The 20,098-nt window shown below is 42.0% G+C and overlaps 2 protein-coding genes across 3 annotated transcripts in view; both read left to right on the forward strand.

Annotated features, from left to right (window-relative positions):
* Nucleotides 1–8,157, forward strand: part of LOC133110370 (neurexophilin-4) — a 119,038-nt gene extending 110,881 nt beyond the window's left edge. For both annotated transcript variants that reach the window (XM_061220410.1, XM_061220411.1), the window contains exon 2: nt 6,244–8,157. In XM_061220410.1, coding sequence (XP_061076394.1) covers nt 6,244–7,044 — 801 coding nt within the window. In that variant the 3' untranslated portion in view covers nt 7,045–8,157. The remainder of the gene's footprint in view (nt 1–6,243) is intronic.
* A 4,520-nt stretch (nt 8,158–12,677) lies between these two features.
* shmt2 (serine hydroxymethyltransferase 2 (mitochondrial)) overlaps nt 12,678–20,098 on the forward strand; it is a 46,957-nt gene continuing 39,536 nt past the window's right edge. The window contains exon 1 of the mRNA XM_061220111.1: nt 12,678–12,791. Within this exon, the coding sequence (XP_061076095.1) occupies nt 12,759–12,791 (33 nt within the window). The 5' untranslated portion in view covers nt 12,678–12,758. The remainder of the gene's footprint in view (nt 12,792–20,098) is intronic.

Here is a 20,098-nt window from a genome sequence, read left to right on the forward strand (position 1 = left end):
TGACCACAGACATTGGCAGATAAATGAATGGCAGCATGCATTAACAGTTTTATTGATTAATAGCAGAATAAATGGAAGAATGAATGTGTAATTGGTTTCAGTGATTGATGAATGTGTGTGTGAGTAGTTCTGGCACATCACTGTCCACACAGCATATTCAGCAGCACGAGGATATACAAACTGCAGTGTGTGCGTGCGTGTGTGTGTGTGCGCACGTGTACATAGGTGTGTGTGTCTGTGCGTGTACATAGGTGTGTGTGTGTGTGCGTATACATAGGTGTGTGTGTGCGTGTACATAGGTGTGTGTGTGTGTGTGCGTGTACATAGGTGTGTGTGAGTGTGTACATAGGTGTGTGTGTGTTTGTGTATATAGGTGTGTGTGTGTGTGAGTGTGTACATAGGTGTGTGTGTGTGTTTGTGTATATAGGTGTGTGTGTGTGTGTGTGTGAGTGTTTGTGTATATAGGTGTGTGTGAGTGTGTGAGTGTACATAAGTGTGTGTGAGTGTTTGTGTATATAGGTGTTTGTGTGTGTGTGTGTCTGTGTCTGTATTTGTGTGCGTGCGTGTGTGTGTGTGTGTGTGTGTATGTGTACATAGGTGTGTGCCTGTGTGCAAATTGGTGTGTGTGTGAGTGTGTGTATATAGGTATGTGTGTGTGTGTACTGTACCTGTAGCCCCATAATTGATGGAGTATGAGAGTGGTTACACTCAGTAGGGAGTGAGTGATCACTGGGCTGTGGTGGGGGTGGGGGGGGGGGGTTCCGGCTGGGGAAACCACCACAGTACCACTTCTGACATCTCACGGCCTCACCTGGGCCTAGCTGTGTGAGAACAGAAACAAGTGTACCACACCCGCACCACACCCGTACCACACCCATGAATGAAAGCACACGGGCACAGGTCACTCCAGCCAGAGGACTTCACAGTGATGTTGTTGATGTTGTACAGCTCACAGCCTGGTCCAGTGATGTTAAAAATGGTTGGCATTTATATAGCGCCTTTATCCAAAGCAGACAAACAGACACACCACACACAAACAGACACACCACACACACACAGACACACCATACACACAAACAGACATACACACACACACACAGACACACCACACACACACACACACAGACACACCACACACTCACAGAGACACACCATACACACACAGACACACCACACACACACACAGACACACCACACACAAACAGACACACCACACACACACACACACACACACACACCATACACACACATACACACCACACACACAAACAGACACACACAGACACACACAGACACACCACACACAAAAGCAGACACACACAGACACACCACACACACTAACAGACACACCACACACACAGACACACCATACACACACAGACACACCACACACACACAGACACACCACACACACAAACAGACACACCACACACACACACAAACACACCATACACACACAGACACACCACACACACACACACACACACTCACACACACACACACCATACACACACATACACACACAGACACACCACACACACAAACCGACACACACAGACACACACAGACACACCACACACACACAGACACACCACACACACACAGACACACCACACACAGACACACCACACACACAAACCGACACACACAGACACACACAGACACACCACACACACACAGACACACCACACACAGACACACCATACACACACAGACACGCCACACATACACAGACACACCACACACAGACACACCACAAACAGACACACCATACACACAAACAGACACACCATACACACAAACAGACACACCACAAACAGACACACCATACACACAAACAGTCACACCATACACACACAGACACACCACACACACACAGACACACCACACACACACACACAGACACACCACACACACAGAGACACACCATACACACACACAGACACACCACACACACACACCATACACACACACACACACCACACACACAAACAGACACACACAGACACACACAGACACACCACACACACACAGACACACACAGACACTCCACACACAAACAGACACACCACACACACAGACACACCATACACACACAGACACACCACACACACAAACAGACACACACACAGACACACCACACACACATACAGACACACCACACACACAAACACACACACACACACAAACACACCACACACACACACACACACACCACACACACAAACAGACACACACTGCAGTCTGATAAATGTCGTGCTTAGCCATATTTGACAAGCAATTCTTTTCTCTAAATTATGAAACATGTTTTTGTATTATGAGTGTAATTTACTTGAAATCTTTGGGTGCCTTATTGTGTGCCATTCCATTACTGTCAGTGAAAAATGGAAGGCAATGTTTCTTGGAATGTTTGGATATGAACCTAAAAAGGGTGGCAAAGAATTTCAGGACAGAAGTAGATAAGTCATTATGTCTTAAGCCTGTGGGCCATATTTTCCGGCCAGCATCTGCCTTGTTGTTGATTTTGCATTTCCCAGACGATCCACATGCCTAATATTGGGACTCGCCCACGCCGAAGTGGGAGGAGAGTCACTGCTCGGGGTGAGTCAGTCAAGAGTGAGCAGTTCATTGCCAATTTGGTACAGCTTTTTGCAATTTTCTAGATATCAAGTGACTTTTATGATGCCGAGTTTTACCAAGTGGTAGCCTACCCATTTCTACATGCAAACGTGTGTGTGCGTTCTCAGTCAGTGCATTGATGGGAATTTGTAAACTACCAATTGACTTTTGGAAGACCAAGTAGTGCAGACAATAAAAACCATATTTTAACAATACCATTTCTCTACATCAAAAAAATCATGTTCCAATATAAGAACAAAATATACAAATCAGAAGTTGCATGAATACACAGTTTTTTTGTTTTTTTCTTAGTTCACTTTTATTCCATGTCTGGCCGCCATATTACCTTACATTCGATACAGACATATTTATGGAACCAAATATCCCATTTGCTTATGAAGCTACGACTATTTTCTGCCAAAATATGTTTTTGCCGGGACTATACCAAAGCAAAGTACTTTTGAACGTTGTGTAATTGTATTGCTAGGTCATTTCAATACTGAATTAAGGTAAACCATGGCATGCTTCTTGTAGGGGCTTTCCTACCATTTCCAAGGTATAATGTGTCATATTCTGGTGACAGAGTGTTTAGGGGTATCGCTGCATTTGCATAGCAGAATGAATATACAGACGTGTGCAATTACAGGATTTGGACTTGCGATAGATGTAAACCTGTAATTGTACTGGCAAACGGGGCAAACGGGGCTCTGGATAGTCTTATTTTGAAATAATGTACCATTTTAAATGTGATGGAGATTTGTGAGAAAGCGTTAGGTTGAGTAATGAGTAATCCTTTTTGGAGAGCTTTTTAAAACACTTTATAAGAACATACTCTCATACAGTACTGTGCAAAAGTTTTAGGCAGGTGTGAAAAAATGCTGTAAAATAAGAATGCTTTCAAAAAATAGAAATGTTAATAGTTTATTTTTTATCAATTAACAAAATGCATGAACAGAAGAAGTAAATGAACAGAAGATCAAATCAATATTTGGTTTAAACAAAACAGCATCAATTCTTCTAGGTATACTTGCACACAGTTTTTGAAGGAACTCTGCAGGTAGGTTGTTCCAAACATGTTGGAGAACTAGCCACAGTTATTCTGTGGATTTAAGCAGCCTCAATGCTTCTGTCTCTTTATGTAATTCCAGACAGACTCAATGATGTTGAGATCAGGGCTCTGTGTGGGCCATACCATCACTTCCAGTACTCCTTGTTCTTCTTTACGCTGAAGATAGTTCTTAATGACATTTGCTGTATGTTTGGGGTCTTTGCCCTGCTGCAGAATAAATTTGGGGCCAATCAGATGCCTCCCTGATGGTATTGCATGATGGATAAGTATCTGCCTGTACTTCTCAGCATTGAGGAGACCATTAATTCTGACCAAATACCCTAATCCATTTGCAGAAATGTAGCCCCTTGCAAGGAACCTCCACCATGCTTCACTGTTGCCTGCAGACATTCATTCTTGTACCACTCTCCAGCCCTTCGGCAAACAAACTGCCTTCTGCTACAGCGAAACATTTAAAATTTTGACTCATCAGTCCAGAGAACCTGCTGCCATTTTTCTGCACCCCAGTTCCTGTGTTTTCGTGCATAGTCGCTTGGCATTGTTTCCACGTCGGAGGTAGCTTTTTGGCTGCAATTCTTCCATGAAGACCACTTCTGACCAGACTTCTCCGCACAGTAGATGGGTGTACCTGGGTCCCACTGGTTTCTGCCAATTCTGAGCTGATGGCACTGCTGTACAGCATGATGTGTCTTTCATCTGCTGCACTAAGTTTCCTTGGCCGACCACTGCGTCTACGGTCCTCAACGTTGCTTGTTTCTTCAACAGAGCTTGGACAGCACATCTGGAAACCCCTGTCTGCCTTGAAATTTCTGCCTGGGAGAGAGCTTGCTGTTGCAGTATAACTACCTTGTGTCTACTTGATGTGCTCAGTCTTCCCATGGTGTAAGACTTCTGACATTAAACTGTCTTCAGCACCCTCACCTTGGAAGCAGAGTTTGGCTGTTCCTCACCCAGTTTTAACCCTCTTACACAGCTATTTATGTTTCAGTTAATGATTGTGTTTCAACCTACATATTAAATTGATGATCATTAGCTCCTGTTTGGTATAATTGGTTAATCACACACCTGACTATATGCCTACAAAATCCCTGACTTTGTGCACGTGTACCTAGAAGAATTTATGCTGGTTTGAAGGCAAAGGGTAGTTCAAACCAAATACTGATTTGATTTAGATTTTTCTTCTGTTCACTCACTTTGAATTTTAAAAAAAAGAAGAAAAAAGGTGGTTCCGAAAAATATGTCTAATGTTGCTGTAACTGTATGTTATGTAATCCCATGTGGGATGGGCATTTTTAGGTATGTTTGGTATGAAAAAAACAATTAATTAATTTAGTCATTCATTGTGGACAGTAATATCCAGTGTAGGGGAAACTACTCTGAAACAAATTACTTCATACTGAAAGTGCTACTGCACACTACTACTGCAATACTACAACTACTCAAAATGATGAATTTCAGCATTTTTGGCAAAGCTCACATGTGAAATGATAACGGTTTTTCAGTTTGTGTGAAGTATTTGCACACCATGGTTGTTCCCCAGACACGACAAGTGTATTAGAGATTCCTCCACTCAGAAAGAGAGAGGAGTTGGTAGTTCCTGTTGTTGCTACACCTCAACATGTAAAAAAGCAATTGACTATTAAGACAGCTAGACTAATTTGAATGTAGTTGAACTACCAGCAAACTGCTGCAAAACGAAATTAAATAAATGTTACTAGAATGTGTTAATCTGATGATACCAGATAATGCAGACCTAACCAATGCTCAGCTCACACTTTTCCTTTCAGTGAGCTAGCGGAGGTTCTGCCCGGCAACAGTGTGTTACTGATACAGGATTGTATTTAACATACACGGAGCTGCGATAATATCGCCTGGGCTCTGTGTAATACAATTTGTGTTTTAAGCCTTCTATGGCTCCGTTTTCCTGTGTGCTTTTAATTGGATATGGGCCAGAGTTTACCACTGAGAAGTTAGACTTCTGCCGAGAAAAGATTTTTGAAAAAAGAAGTGAGGGCTTAGGGCAATGTTATCCATTTTTGTTACTTGCCTGTTTGTATCATTTTGAAGATTAAAGCAAGTAAGAGTATCACTGTGCAGATGTTTTTCTGTTTTTTTAACACCACCACAAACCCTCATGTCCACAAAGAGAGAAGAAGCGATTCAGAAATAAGGGGTAGAGTAGGTCCGTGATGAATCATTGTAATGTTTCCACATCAACAGCTGGTGGATGGAGTTTTCCATGTTTAGAACACACAGCTGGGTATCTTATTTGTCTTTAGAACAGTGGTCCTCACCCCTGGTCCTGGAGACCAGCAGGGTGTGCTGGCTTTTATTTTTACTCAGCATTTAATTGACCAATCGGATAATTACACAGTTCACTCACTTCACCTGGTTTCTTGGGTCTGAATTGGTTGCTGATATTAACACAAAAACCAGCACACCCTGTGGCTCCCCAGGACCAGGAGTGGTGCTTTAGCCACTGCTTTAGAATCTGTGGTAATACTGCAAACATGTTGTCTTGGCAGAGCTGACAAATTGTATGTGTGTTTCCTCAGGTGCAAGGACTTGAGAAGCAGGTGGCCAAATCTCTGGACTACCTAGAACTGGGGCCGGCAGGGTCTGTGATGAAGCCCCTCCCGTACGGGGGAGGGCCGGCAGGGGGAGGGAAGCCCCCTTACCCAAACTCCCGGATATTCTCCAGCATGGACCAGACTCCTCTGAAGGCCAAACCGCCCAGCTACAGCTTCCAGAACCCCTACGCCTGGGCCCGGAACCAGTCCCTCCTGCTGGACCAGACCGGCTACCGCTCCAAACGCAAGCCTTCGCTGAAGACCTCCCTGAAGACCAAGAAGATCTTTGGCTGGGGCGACTTCTACTTCAACGTGAAAACAGTGAAGTTCAGCCTGCTGGTCACCGGCAAGATCGTGGACCACATCAATGGCACCTTCACCGTCTACTTCCGGCACAACTCGTCCAGCCTGGGCAATGTGTCGGTCAGTATCGTGCCGCCCTCCAAGGTGGTGGAGTTTGAGGTGTTCCAGCAGCACCCGCCACCCCCAGAGGTCCAGCAGGCCCGCCAGCAGCACCAGGCCACCATTGACCCCAAGGAGACCAAGGCCTTCAACTGCCGGGTGGAGTACGAGAAGACCAACCGGGAGAAGAAGCCCAAGCCCTGCCTCTACAACCCCTCACAGACGTGCTTCTCCGAGCACACGCAATCCCACGCCGCCTGGCTCTGTGCCAAGCCCTTCAAGGTCATCTGCATCTTCATCTCCTTCTACAGCATCGACTACAAGCTGGTCCAGAAGGTGTGCCCGGACTATAACTTCCAGAATGATCACCCCTACTTTGGATGAGCCGGAGACCAGAGAGGGGGCGAAGGATGAAGGAGGAAGAGGAGGAGGAGGAGGAAGAGGAGGGACTTAGTCTGACCTCCCCCCCCAACTCAACTTCCCCTTCAAACTCAATCTGGGGGTTGAGAATCAGAGAGGTCCACACCGGGAGATGACATTGCTGTTTTCATGCCACAACTGAAGAATCTTTTTCTGTTTTATTTCGGTATTTTCTCTGTACATTCACAAAAAAAACAAAAAAAAAAACATTGCTTTTCAGAATTTATTTCATTGATATTGTTCATTTTAGTTCTGTTTGAACCTCTGGTTTATTTAGAAGAAGTTGACAAAACGGAAGTTGGTATTTCACTATAGTCTCTGGTATTTGACATTTGAGTTGTGTCATTCCATGTATGCCATTAGACTAAAAAGCGAAGGAAGCACTTTGTCTGCCCTGATCGTCTGGTATCTCAGCACCAACACAGAATGTGGGACCAGTAATGACAGCCTACAGCTAGAGAGGTTGTTCTGCTGGTTTCAATATGTATGGAAAATATTATATGCATATGAAAATTCATGTTAAACTATAACAAAGTATTAGTGTCAGGTCTTGTTGTAATGCAGCCGGCTACCGTGAACACAGGGAATAAAATAATATATAAAAATAACATGACTGTTGATTGAATCCAGGTTTGTATTTCATTTGAAATTACTAGCCACAAGTTCCTTTCCCTGAGAGACCCCTGAAAAAGAAAAGATATATGAATCTAAGGCAAAGCGTGAGATCCGAGGCAGAACGAGGCCAGTGATGAGACTGCTGGGCTGAGGCGGTGATGAGTAGTCTGGCGCTCCCAGCGAATGATTGTTCATATAACTTGTAATAGTTATTTTCTGATGCCACCTCCTGTAAAATAAAATATAGGAAAGTAAAATGTCTTTATTTTTATCAAATAGCCTGTCTGTGATTCAGCTTTGGCTGCATAAAGCAGTCTTTGGATAGTTTAATTAATATCACAGACATTTCTTTGTATATCTTGTCCTTTTTTCTGCATATTGTTAAAAAATGTGTATGAATAATTATTGGAAGATTTTGTGTGTACTATGTAACAATAAAACATCGTATAAGGCTGAGTAAAATATGTCCATTAAGAAAGGCTGAAACATGAATGAACCAGCACTGAAGCTCAGGGTGAACCCAGCGTCCGTCAGGGTGAGTTACCAGTGAGATGAGGAGGCATCTATAGCACTGCTGCATACCTGAGAGAATATATCACACACAGTATTGCCTCTTCTTTCTTACCTTCTCTTTGCTGTACGGAAAATCTTTCTCTGTGTTCTTGACTCTCTTTTGGGGAGTGGTGCCGGGAGTTTGGGGAGAATACACTCAGGGCTTGAAAACATTTTTTTTTTATATATCTGTTAATTCTGAGCAGAATCATGTTTCATGTTTCTGAACCGGTAAGAATGAAATAAGTAGTTTATTAGTTTTGCTGCAGTCATTCTCTGAGTTGCACATAATAATGAATAATGTATTATTTAGCTGACACTTTTATCCAAAGCAACTTACAGTTTATTAGAACCAATCCCCCCCCCATGGAGCAATGTGGGGTTAAGGGCTTTGCTCAAGGGCCCAACAGCCGCACGGATGCAGTCATGCATCTTAGACACAAGGCTACACATGGCTTTAGACTGCTGTATCAATGCCCCCCACCCCATGATCACTCAACCCAGTTCAGAAAAAGAAAGGCAATCTAGTGGGCAATATCACTGCGTTAGCACTGAATGAACTAACATGCTCTGACTGGCCTACTCATTTTCAATAAGAAAACCAAAGGCATAGACAAAACATGACCAATAATATATTAGACTCTGCAAAATATCACAACCAGGATATAAATAAAATGTGTCTTACCCTCAAAGGTCTTCTTCCTGGACTTGCACGAGCGTTCACAGTTGGCGATACTCGACGTCCAGCTTCCTGACGCTTCCATCAATAAGCTGTCCCATTGCAGTGTGTGTAGGCCTACTCTCTGCTGAAAAATCAGCTCAAGTTAGGGTTTGAAACTACAAAGTATCTGGTCTACCAGTTCAGACCAGCTGCCAGCTTGGAATAGTTTGACCAGCTGGCTACCATCTCAGGCAAGCTACCAGCACTAGCTGGGTAACAAGCTCATATCCAGCTTGACCAGCTTGACTCGCTGGTCAAACTGGCATGGCTGGATTTTACAGCAGGCCTGGTGAGCATTTAGCGTCAGCAAATACAAAAGACAGCTAATGCATGGATATCTTCAGCAGAACTGTTGTGGAGTGAAACTCTATAGCTACCATTTATGCTTTGCAGACCCATCATACCAATCCATCGTGTCCAGCAAGCCAGGAGGTTCATTTTGCCAAATCAATCTAGCAGTTCAATTTAGGAAATGGTAAATGCCTACTGCCGCACCACAATGATTTTGCATCACCACACAGGAGAACATGACATAACCTGCCCTAAATAGGTCTTATTTCGGTCAAAGAGAAAAATGTGTTTTTAACCTGGAAACTACGGTACAACTGATCATTTCTGTATCAACGCTTGCTTATCAAAAACAAATGTTGAAGCTTGATCATTAATATTTGTACCAATGTTTTTTTTATAAATAATTAATTGTATAGCCATTCTTTCACTACTTGAACTTTCTTATCAATAACACAGTGCTAACATTTAACATCTGCAATTTGTCTAATCACTCAAAAAAAAGATGGAGCTCACCCATAATTTTGCAGTGGAAATTGCCAGATTTTCATATTTAATAAAGGATTACTTTTTTACCAGCATTATGTTTTGACACAGTAGGCTAAGCATTTGTTAAATTGTATGGAATAAAAAAAAAACGGTTACCTACTTAGTCACAAAACATTTTTGCTGAGGAACAGAAATGCAGTTTTTTTCCTGCAAATCAATCTTTTCATTTCTGGATTCCGTTTCCATTTCTGTTTTCAAGCCCTGGTTATATGAAAGCGGCATCAAAGCCAATCAGATGTTTATTTTTACTTGCTCAATATTCATTCATCATCTTCCTGATCAATTGAGCCCATATTGCACCCATATTGGAGCATATATCAGCTCCACAAAAAAATGCCTTAAAGGTACAATAGGTCATTTTGTACTTCTAACGGTCATGAGAGGAATTTCAGCAACAAACACCCTCAAACCACAACATTGTTCATCCCTTCCCTTCACTATCAACACAATTTTCAACCAATTAACTATTTTACAGCTATACAATGTTTTGGTACAGAGTGTTGGGCCGTCAACTGTATATTTTGAAACCCTATAAACACACTATAAACACAGGGTGAGTCAACAGTGAGTCAGTGATTTTCAATGATAGGAAGGGATTTACAATGGTCTTGTAACAATGTTTTAACACAAAAATCTTACCTATTGTACCTTTAAGACCCCAGGACACTTCTCTGAGCAAAATATTGTCATCATAACTGTTCCATAGCGCATATGTAGCAGGTATTTTTTTGGAAAGAAACTTTAAATATGGCTATATACATTGAGCTCTATAAGTCTTGAGGTAATTTTTGTCTTTGACTTGGCTCTGTACTCCACAATTGTAGATTAGCAATCAAACAATTCACATGTGGTTAAAGTGCTGATTTTCAGCTGTTATTGAAGAGTATTTTATACATTTTGGTATCAACATGCAGAAATGTTACACATGGTCCCGCCATTTCAGGACATATATTTGGGACAAATGGTTTCACACTTGTTTCTGATTAGTCAGATCACTTCCTTGGTGCATGTATAATAGAGCTTTCATATCTAGTTGCCTTTGAAGTCTTATTGGCGTCTGTCAACAAGAGCATCAGAGTTGTGCCAGGCTGAGAAATAAACATTGGGCAAAATAAACCGTTTGGAACACCACTGAGAAGAAAGAGAGCACTTGTGGATGTTTGGGATCATTGAAGAAAGAGAGCACTTGTGGATGTTTGGGATCATTGCCTTGCTGTGGGATGAAGCACTGTCCAAAGTTTGGAGGCATTTGCTTGAACAAGATGCTTCTGTACAGTTCAAAATTAACTCTGTTGCTGTTTTCAGCTGTTATATTACCTGAAGGCAGGTGAGCCAGCACCTGTGACCATAAACACCCAAACTTTGACACCCCCAAGACTTTGAGTGAAATGCATAAAATGTATAAAACTCTTTATTAAATACTTTATTTACAGGTGAATTGTTTGATTATAAATCTACAATTGTGGAGTAACATAATGGAGTAAATAATTTTTTTAAATTGTCCCTAGACTTATGGAGCTCACTGTATATAGTGAGGACCATAATGTTTGCAACAAATGAGTTACATTTGTTTTTTTGCTTCTGTACTGTACTAATTTTAGGTTTACATCAGATAATGCACATACACTCAGTCCACTTTATTTGGTATACCAGTACAGCAGCTTGTTAATGCAAATATCTAATCATCCAATCATGTGGCAGAAGTAAATGCATAAAAGCATGGAGACATGGTGAAGAGGTTCAGTTGTTGTTGTTCAGACCAAACATCAGATTGGGGAAGAAATGTGATCTGCTGTAAGTGACCTTTACCATGGAATGATTTTTGGTGCCAGATGGGGTGGTTTGAGTATCTCCTGGGATTTTCCACACACAACAGTCTCCAGACTTTACAGAGACTGATGAAAAACAAAAAGCATCCAGTGAGCAGCAGTTCTGTGGGCAAAAAATCCTTGATGAGAGAGGTCAGAGGAGAATGGCCAGACTGGTTCAAGCTGACAGGAAGGTAACAGTAACTGAAATAAAAATGTGTCATGACAGTGGTATGCAGAAGAGCATCTCTGAACACAGAACATGTACAATCTCAAAGTGGATGGGCTACAACAGCAGAAGACCACCCCAGGTTACACTCCTGTCAGCCAAAACTGAGGCTACAGTGGGCACAGATTCACCAAAACTGGACAGTTGACAATTGGAAAAATGTTGTCTGGTTTCAATTGCTGCTGAGTGAGAGACCTGGAGCATTTTAACAGGAAGTTGAATCTGATTAGCGCACACACTCTACATACCATTAGCCTATTTATTTACCAATCACAAACTTTTGGTCTTTGCTAACTGTAGGATGTAAAAGGTTTATAGATTGGAAAGGCACAACAAACATCATAGGTACTATAAACCATATAAGATCACAAAGAAATACGACATAGGACGTATTACTTTGTTCAATTTCAAATAGATTTAGTGTTATGGATTTTATTGTTCTATGTACATTAGATGAGCACCATTGTTATTTCACCATTGTTTCTCACAGCCTTTTGAACTTGAACGATAGCTAGGTGTACCGTTCGTGTATTTCTCTTGTAGTCAATGAATCAGAAAAGTGGTTGATACAATGAACACATAATGGAAAAATGAACTACATCATAATGAAACTGCGAAACTAGGAAGTGTCAAGAACGGATAGGCGGTAAGGCGTATGCGTCCGTGATAGTAACAGCTACATTTACGTAATCAGACCCGGCATAAATTAATAAGCATTAAATATACAAAATCCTACCATTTTGCTAACATTCTGGACAACCGAAAAAAAAGAACTACAACTTCCTTAAGGACGTTGGGTAGAGAACCTGCACGCATGCGCAGAGCTCCATGTACAGAGAGAGGCTTTCCTTGTTGAAAAGATTGAGAACCAACGCGGCACTCTTCTGTTACCGGTCGTCTCTGAACACCCGAAGACATGCTGTCACTAACATTAAGGCAACTTGCACGTGTGAGTACCAGGACACAAGTTTTACTGAGTTTTGATGTCTATGTGTGTATGTATTCATGCATGCATACATAGCTCTACATGTTATGTGGTTTGCAGCAGTGCAGTTGCTAGCTAGTCTAACTAACTATAACTGGCTACGGATCGAGATGTTTTTTCCAAATCGATGAGCGGTAATCATCCAATGCTAAATTGTTTGCAATGTAAATGTAAAAAGTCCCATTCTCCTTTGCTTGCTAATACAAAGATTTTGGTATTGACAGTGACAGCTAGCTCGCCTAGTCGATATCTGCCTAGTTCGGTCACTGTCCTGGCAGCTTGTTGGGAGCTGTAAGAAAACGTGACTAATTAGCTTGTTAGCTTACTCTGACATTTTCATTGTTGATCAGTTTATGTCATTTCTGACGGGGGTAACTGAAACAATGTCCAGGTTGTTTGCTAACTGGCTAACACGCTCTTTCGGCCTTTGGTCAGTAGTGTATTTGTAATGGCACATAAAACTTTTCCGCTTGGCTTGCTTATCTACAGGAGCTCACTCGGGACTTTCTCCCCGTGGTAATCATGTTATTATTTTTTTCTTTTTTGGTTAATGAAATGCTGAACTTCTGGATGGCTCGCTGACCGGTTAGCGAACTTGACTTGAATTTCGAGCTGAGTTTGAATTAACGTGCATTCCCAGGCGTAGTAACTAGCTAGGTTTCAAACAAACCACACTGGAGCAGGCTGGCCTTAGATAACCCGCTCCGCTGCGGAGGCGCACTAATAATTGCACACAAACCTGTTACAGCATGTTTATATGGTACTTTTACATTGAGTTCATGTGTAAGCTATCTTTGAATGCGATGGCTAATTTACGTTAGTCATATATAAGTTTTTTTCACGAAGACACACTATAGCTAATTAGTTGGACAGCTAGCTAAGTGAACTGGCTAAGATAGCTAGGCCAGTGTTCAGATGATGCAATTGCTCGGTGTCTCTTTCGTCATGTGTGAGCGTGTCCGCTGTACAAACCAGAATATGCAGTGATGGAAAACGGTAAACTGCCGTAGTCTCGGTGCGGGCATCGGTGTTTGCATTCGGCCTACGATGATGTGGCACATTGTGCTGCTGTAGTTTCATCACGAGCGTTTGCTTGGCAAGACTATTTTGATAGTCTAGAATAAATAGTCTAAAATGTACAGTATCTAGCGACGGGATAGTGTTCAAAACTCCAAGGTGAATCCACCTTTTGTATGAAAAATGACAAGGCCCTTTATGGGATGACAGTACGTCATACTCGCTTTATTCGCACTTTACTCTTTTTAATTGGGAAACTGCGGAAAGCAGTATTTGTCGTAGCACCCGCATAGTTTAAATTCAGAAGTGTAGGAATGTTCGGTTCTTTTTGTCAAAGTCATTCGTGTGATTGCGAAGCTATTGGAAAGTTATTTTATCATTATTCCGCCAGATTTCTCTCCTCCCAATCCTCCCACAGTTTGAGAAATCTACACCAAATCTACACCAGACCAACTCCGGCACGGCCCCGAATGGTGTGAATGGTATAGCTGTTTGATAATCCCAGTATTTTCCGAGATATATTTAAAGGTACAATTGGTAAGATTTTTGTGTTAAAACATTGTTACAAGACCATTGCAAATCCCTTCCTATCCTTGAAAAAGGGTTACTGACATGTTGACTCACCCTCTGCCTGTGTTTATAATTCCGGTTTCAAAATATACATTTGTATCAAAACATTGTACAGCAGTGCAATAATTAAAGCTCATTGGATGAAAATATGTTATAATTGCCACCGCCAATAGCGTTGGGGCTTATTGTGATTGTTCGCGTGTAGCTGCCCAAATTGCACTCCAGACAGTGATCACTGAAACTCTGTACCATGCGTGTTTAGCTAAACTTTTATTTGTCTCAAACTGTAAGTTAAAGCTGCATCATTTGTGATAGACTATTATATTTTAGTTATATAGCCAGCTAATTACATCGCCAAATAATTTGCTTGCTCATAATGTAGTTGGTTGGCTAAAGTGAAAATACCAAAAATATAAATAGTGTTATGTAGCGCACTATAGTAGACATTTCATAAAGTCACCAGAACATTTTCTTACTGGAACACTCCGAAAAGACGGCAGGCTCTGTCGTGTTTGTCAGTCAGCTTTCCAGAACACTGAACTGTATAATAACGCTTTATATCATGTGTCATATTTCTGTGGGTTGTGGTTTGAGGGGGTTTGTTGCTGTAATTCCTCTCTTGACCATTAGGAGTCCGAAATTACCTATTGTACCTTTAAGGTTTTCCTGGGGAAAAAGTCCCATAGAGAATGAATGGCGGAATGTTGACCATTGTGACATCATAATGGCCTCTTGCAACTGAACTGCTTCCTCTCCAGCTGATGATGTCACCAGGCTCTCTAGCGCTTCAGTATAGTCACATGGCCTCAATTTCCTTGCATTACACAAATAACCACACATCTAACCTCTCTGATTGGCTGTTATCAATACCTAGCAATCCCATAGTAACACCCTAGCAACCACCTACCACACAGGTACCAGGTATACTCTAGCATTAGCAGTAGCAGCGGCAATCACACGCTGCATTTTCTTTAGGAAATGCACATTTTGGAGTTTGATTTGTTGCAAAATAACCACAATGTAGGCCTACTGGGTAAGGTGGGGGAATGGCTTGAAGTTACAGTTTCGAATGTCTAATGCTAATGTTTGAAACATGGTGGGCTGATGGCATTGTTTCCCTGTATAAATGTTTTCATTGATGTATTATCACTGGTGTAAGTTACTATCCAGACAAGGCACCTGATGACATTTGCCATACGCCATATATATGTTAATTACATGTGGAGAAACAATTAATGTCTTGCTGTAAACCGTTCTTTTTTTGCCTAATTAATGTGGCCAATATAGGGGGGTAAATCTAAACGAGGTTCACAAATGTTCCATTTCATCAGGAGAGACTTCACTACGTTTGTGTTTGTTAGTGAGTGGTTATACTTTAATAAGTTAAGAACTCTTCTGCTGTATAATGCTATGATGTTTTGGTTTTTGTATCCATGAGCAGCTAGATAAATGATCGCAGGCTAATTGGCAGTACGAGATTGTATTGTATTAACTAATTCACACAGGCTGGTAATGGCCTGGATGCTACATGAATAACAGCAGCATCTACAGTACATTGTAGATACAGGGGCGACATTCGCTCTGGCAGTAAGAGCAGTCGTCTCATTGGCTCAGGCAGTAAGAGCAGTCGTCTCATTGGCTCAGGCAGTAAGAGCAGTCGTCTCATTGGCTCAGGCAGTAAGAGCAGTCGTCTGGCAGTTGGAGGGTTGCCGGTTCGACCCCCCCGCCCGGGCTGTGTCGAAGTGTCCCTGAGCAAGACACTTAACCCCCAAATGCTCCCGACAAGCTGGTTGGTGCCTTGCATGGCAGCCAATCACCGTTGGTGTGTGAGTGTGTGTATGAATGGGTGAATTGAGAAGCATCAGTTGTCCAGTGGTTTGGATAAAGGCAGTATATTAATTCCAACCATTTACCATTTACCATTTACAGTACAATCGCTCTCTGACTAACGGTACTATTCACCAGGAGGCCAATAATGCCCCCATGTCTGTTTGAGCTCACAGAGGGTTTGTGTCCAGGAAGGATGGGGTCTAAATGAGCACGAAACGTGATGCCATCTAGCTTGTGAAAAATGGAAATCTGTACTGGCTTCTGGTTCTCTTGAGTGGCAACAATTTCATTGTGAGCCCTGGGATTCACTCCAGTTTTACAAATTAATTCGACATTTTTAGGGCATCTAATGTCACTAATGGTTGTTCTAGCAATTACCTAAGTTGAAAGTCAATTTCTTGCATGCTAGGAATCTTTCAGTATTTAACAGTGTGTTATTGATCAGAAAGTTCAAGTAGTGAAAGGATGGCTACGCTAGGCTTCTGTGTAACTGCAAAACTTTGACCACGGTATTACATTACATTAATGGCATCAGCAATCAAGTATTTTGTAAGGCAAACAGAATGCAACATCAGCAGCTGTTATATTTAACGTTTAATGAACCAGTTTTACGTCTATGATTTTACTTAGGTGCCGTCTTTGCAGTGGAAATGGCAGACATTCAAAATCATAGAATGTGTAACGTGTAATCTAACTAGTGTGCAATGAATGAGTCACATTCAACATATAAATAACTTCTCTTAAAATGTTTATTCAACAAATGTGAATTTCAGTGTGTCCATGTCCAAGTTCAATGCTTACCATCACCCTAATAATCACTTAGCCTAATGAACACGTAGCCTAATGAACACGTAGCCTAATGAACACGTAGCCTAATGAACACGTTGCCTAATAAACACGTAGCCTAATAAACACGTAGCCTAATAAACACGTTGCCTAATGAACACGTAGCCTAATGAACACGTAGCCTAATAAACACGTAGCCTAATAAACAATAGCCATTTGCACACTGTGTAAGGCTCTGACGTAGGGGCTGCCCTGTCAGCAATGGACATCTGTGGCACAGCCCTGGACTGGATTGAGTCCTACCTCTCTGGTCGCTCCTTCCAGGTTGCCTGGGCTGGTTCGGTATCGACACCTCGGCCCCTCGCCACAGGAGTTCCCCAGGGCTCAGTCCTAGGCCCGCTACTTTTTTCTCTTTACACTCGCTCCCTTGGCCCTGTTGTCACTGCACATGGGCTATCCTACCACTGCTACGCGGACGATACCCAACTCTTCGTATCTCTGCTTGCCTGAGGGACATCCAGAGCTGGATGGACAACCACCATCTAAAGCTCAACCCAGGCAAGACTGAAATGATATTCATCCCTGCTAATACCGCTCCTCATCTGGATCTCTCCATTTCCCTCGGGGATACCACACTCACGCCATCACCCAGTGCAAGAAACCTCGGCGTGGTGATGGACAGCAGACTGTCCCTTTCAGAGAACATTGCGGCGGTGACCCGGTCATGCAGGTTCTTCCTATACAACATACGGAGAATCCGCCCCTTTCTCACCCCCTACTCGACCCAGCTCCTGGTCCAAGCGATGGTTCTGTCCCGCCTGGACTACTGCAATTCCCTCTTGGCTGGCCTCCCAGCGTCCGCCATCAGACCCCTCCAACTTATCCAGAATGCAGCAGCTCGTCTGGTCTTCAACCTTCCCAAATACTCACACGTCACTCCCTTGCTTACTTCCCTCCACTGGCTGCCTGTCATGGCTCGCATCAAATTCAAAACATTGGTGCTAGCCTTCCAAGCAGTTAAGGGGTCTTCCCCAGCTTATCTACAAAAAATCATCAGACCCTACACCCCTGCCAGACCTCTTCGTTCAGCCTCCACAGGCCGCTTGGCAGACCTGTAGAATCTCTCCTCACCTTCAAGCGCAAGCTGAAGACACACCTCTTCAAGCAGCACCTCTCCCCATCCCTCCCTACCTCCCTGTGAACCTTAATTCTTGTCTCTGTGACTTGCTTTGTGTATCGGTATTTTTAGTTGGCTAGGTAAGCAGTCTTTGGATAGTTAACTTTGGTCACTTTTGCTCTGTTGTTTGTTTGTTTCTTTGTTCAAAAAAAAATTAAAAAATTAAAAAAAATATATAAAAATTGGCCCTCGTCCTTATCTTTGTTGTACAGGTAGCAGTTGAAATTGTACTTCCCTCTAGGGTCTTTCAGCGAACTTATCCCTGGGTATGGGTATGCACTTTGATGTACGTCGCTCTGGATAAGAGCGTCTGCCAAATGCCAATAATGTAATGTAATGTAATGACGAACACAATACAAGCATCCGCAAGTAATCTGTAATCATAGTGCAGCCTCTCCATCTGATAATTTTGTTAATTCTTTTCAGCGTGCAGCTACAGGCATAGATAAATTGTTTTTCATTATATACAATGTCATAGTAACTGGTGGGTGTTATATTATTTCAAGATGATAAAGTAGCTATAATGAGTCAATATATTAAAAGCAGTAAGACATGGCACGTAGGTGACTCACCCACACAGCCTTTACAGGCATAAATACACTTCATGGCTCATGATGAGTATTATTATTAATATTATTAATATTATATTCTTATCAATAGCTTAATAACTACAAATCTTAATATACAATTTCATTGTAATTTTCTAATCTATGTGTACAATTGTGCAACTACAAACAATTTCTGACTCTTACTGTTACTTTCTTTCTCCTGGTAAATAACTGATCCGTGACGATTTCAGCTCTTTACTCTGGATCTCCAGCAGGGGGTGTCAGAGAGGCAGCTACCCAAGTGATCCCAGCGTAGTAGTATAGCAGTTCAAATGCATGTCAATACATTTTCTATGTTCAACTGCAAATTGAATCAATTGCCCCCCCGCAAATTAATCGTTTAGATTAATTGACTAATCAGTAAAATAATCGACAGATTACTCGATGATAAAATAATTGTTAGTCGCAGCCCTACCTGTGTCCAGGCCCCCCATTAGAGACATGTGATAAACTCACATGCTGGTCATCGGTAATTGGTCAGATACCCCTTAATTTGATTTAAAATCACATGAGTGGCATTTCTGAAGTGACCTAATTGTGCATTTATGAGGTCTATAGTGAGTCTGTGTTTTATATCGTTATGGAGCTGATCTGGCAGCAACTTTGCTCCGTGTCTTAACACCAACTGTACTCCATGCCTTAATGCTTACTTTACTCCATGACTTAACGCATACTTTACTCCATGACTTAACGCATACTTTACTCCATGACTTGACGCATACTTTACTCCATGACTTAATGCATACTTTACTCCATGACTTAACGCATACTTTACTCCATGACTTAACGCATACTTTACCCCATGCCTTAATGCTTACTTTACTCTATAACTTTACGCATACTTTACTCCATGACTTAACGCATACTTTACTCCATGACTTAACGCATACTTTACTCCATGACTTAACGCATACTTTACTCCATGACTTAACGCATACTTTACTCCCTGACTTAACGCTTACTTTACCCCATGCCTTAATGCTTACTTTACTCTATAACTTTACGCATACTTTACTCCATGACTTAACGCATACTTTACTCCCTGACTTAACGCTTACTTTACCCCATGCCTTAATGCTTACTTTACTCTATAACTTTACGCATACTTTACTCCATGACTTAACGCATACTTTACTCCCTGACTTAACGCTTACTTTACCCCATGCCTTAATGCTTATTTTACTCCATGACTTAACGCATACTTTACCCCATGATCTAACACCAGCTGTACTCCTGGTGGCTTTCAGGTAGTAGTTGGTGAACAGTGTGACTCCGGTAGGGAT

The sequence above is a fragment of the Conger conger genome, chromosome 14 (genome assembly GCF_963514075.1).
Source record: "Conger conger chromosome 14, fConCon1.1, whole genome shotgun sequence".
Classification (NCBI taxonomy): domain Eukaryota; kingdom Metazoa; phylum Chordata; class Actinopteri; order Anguilliformes; family Congridae; genus Conger; species Conger conger.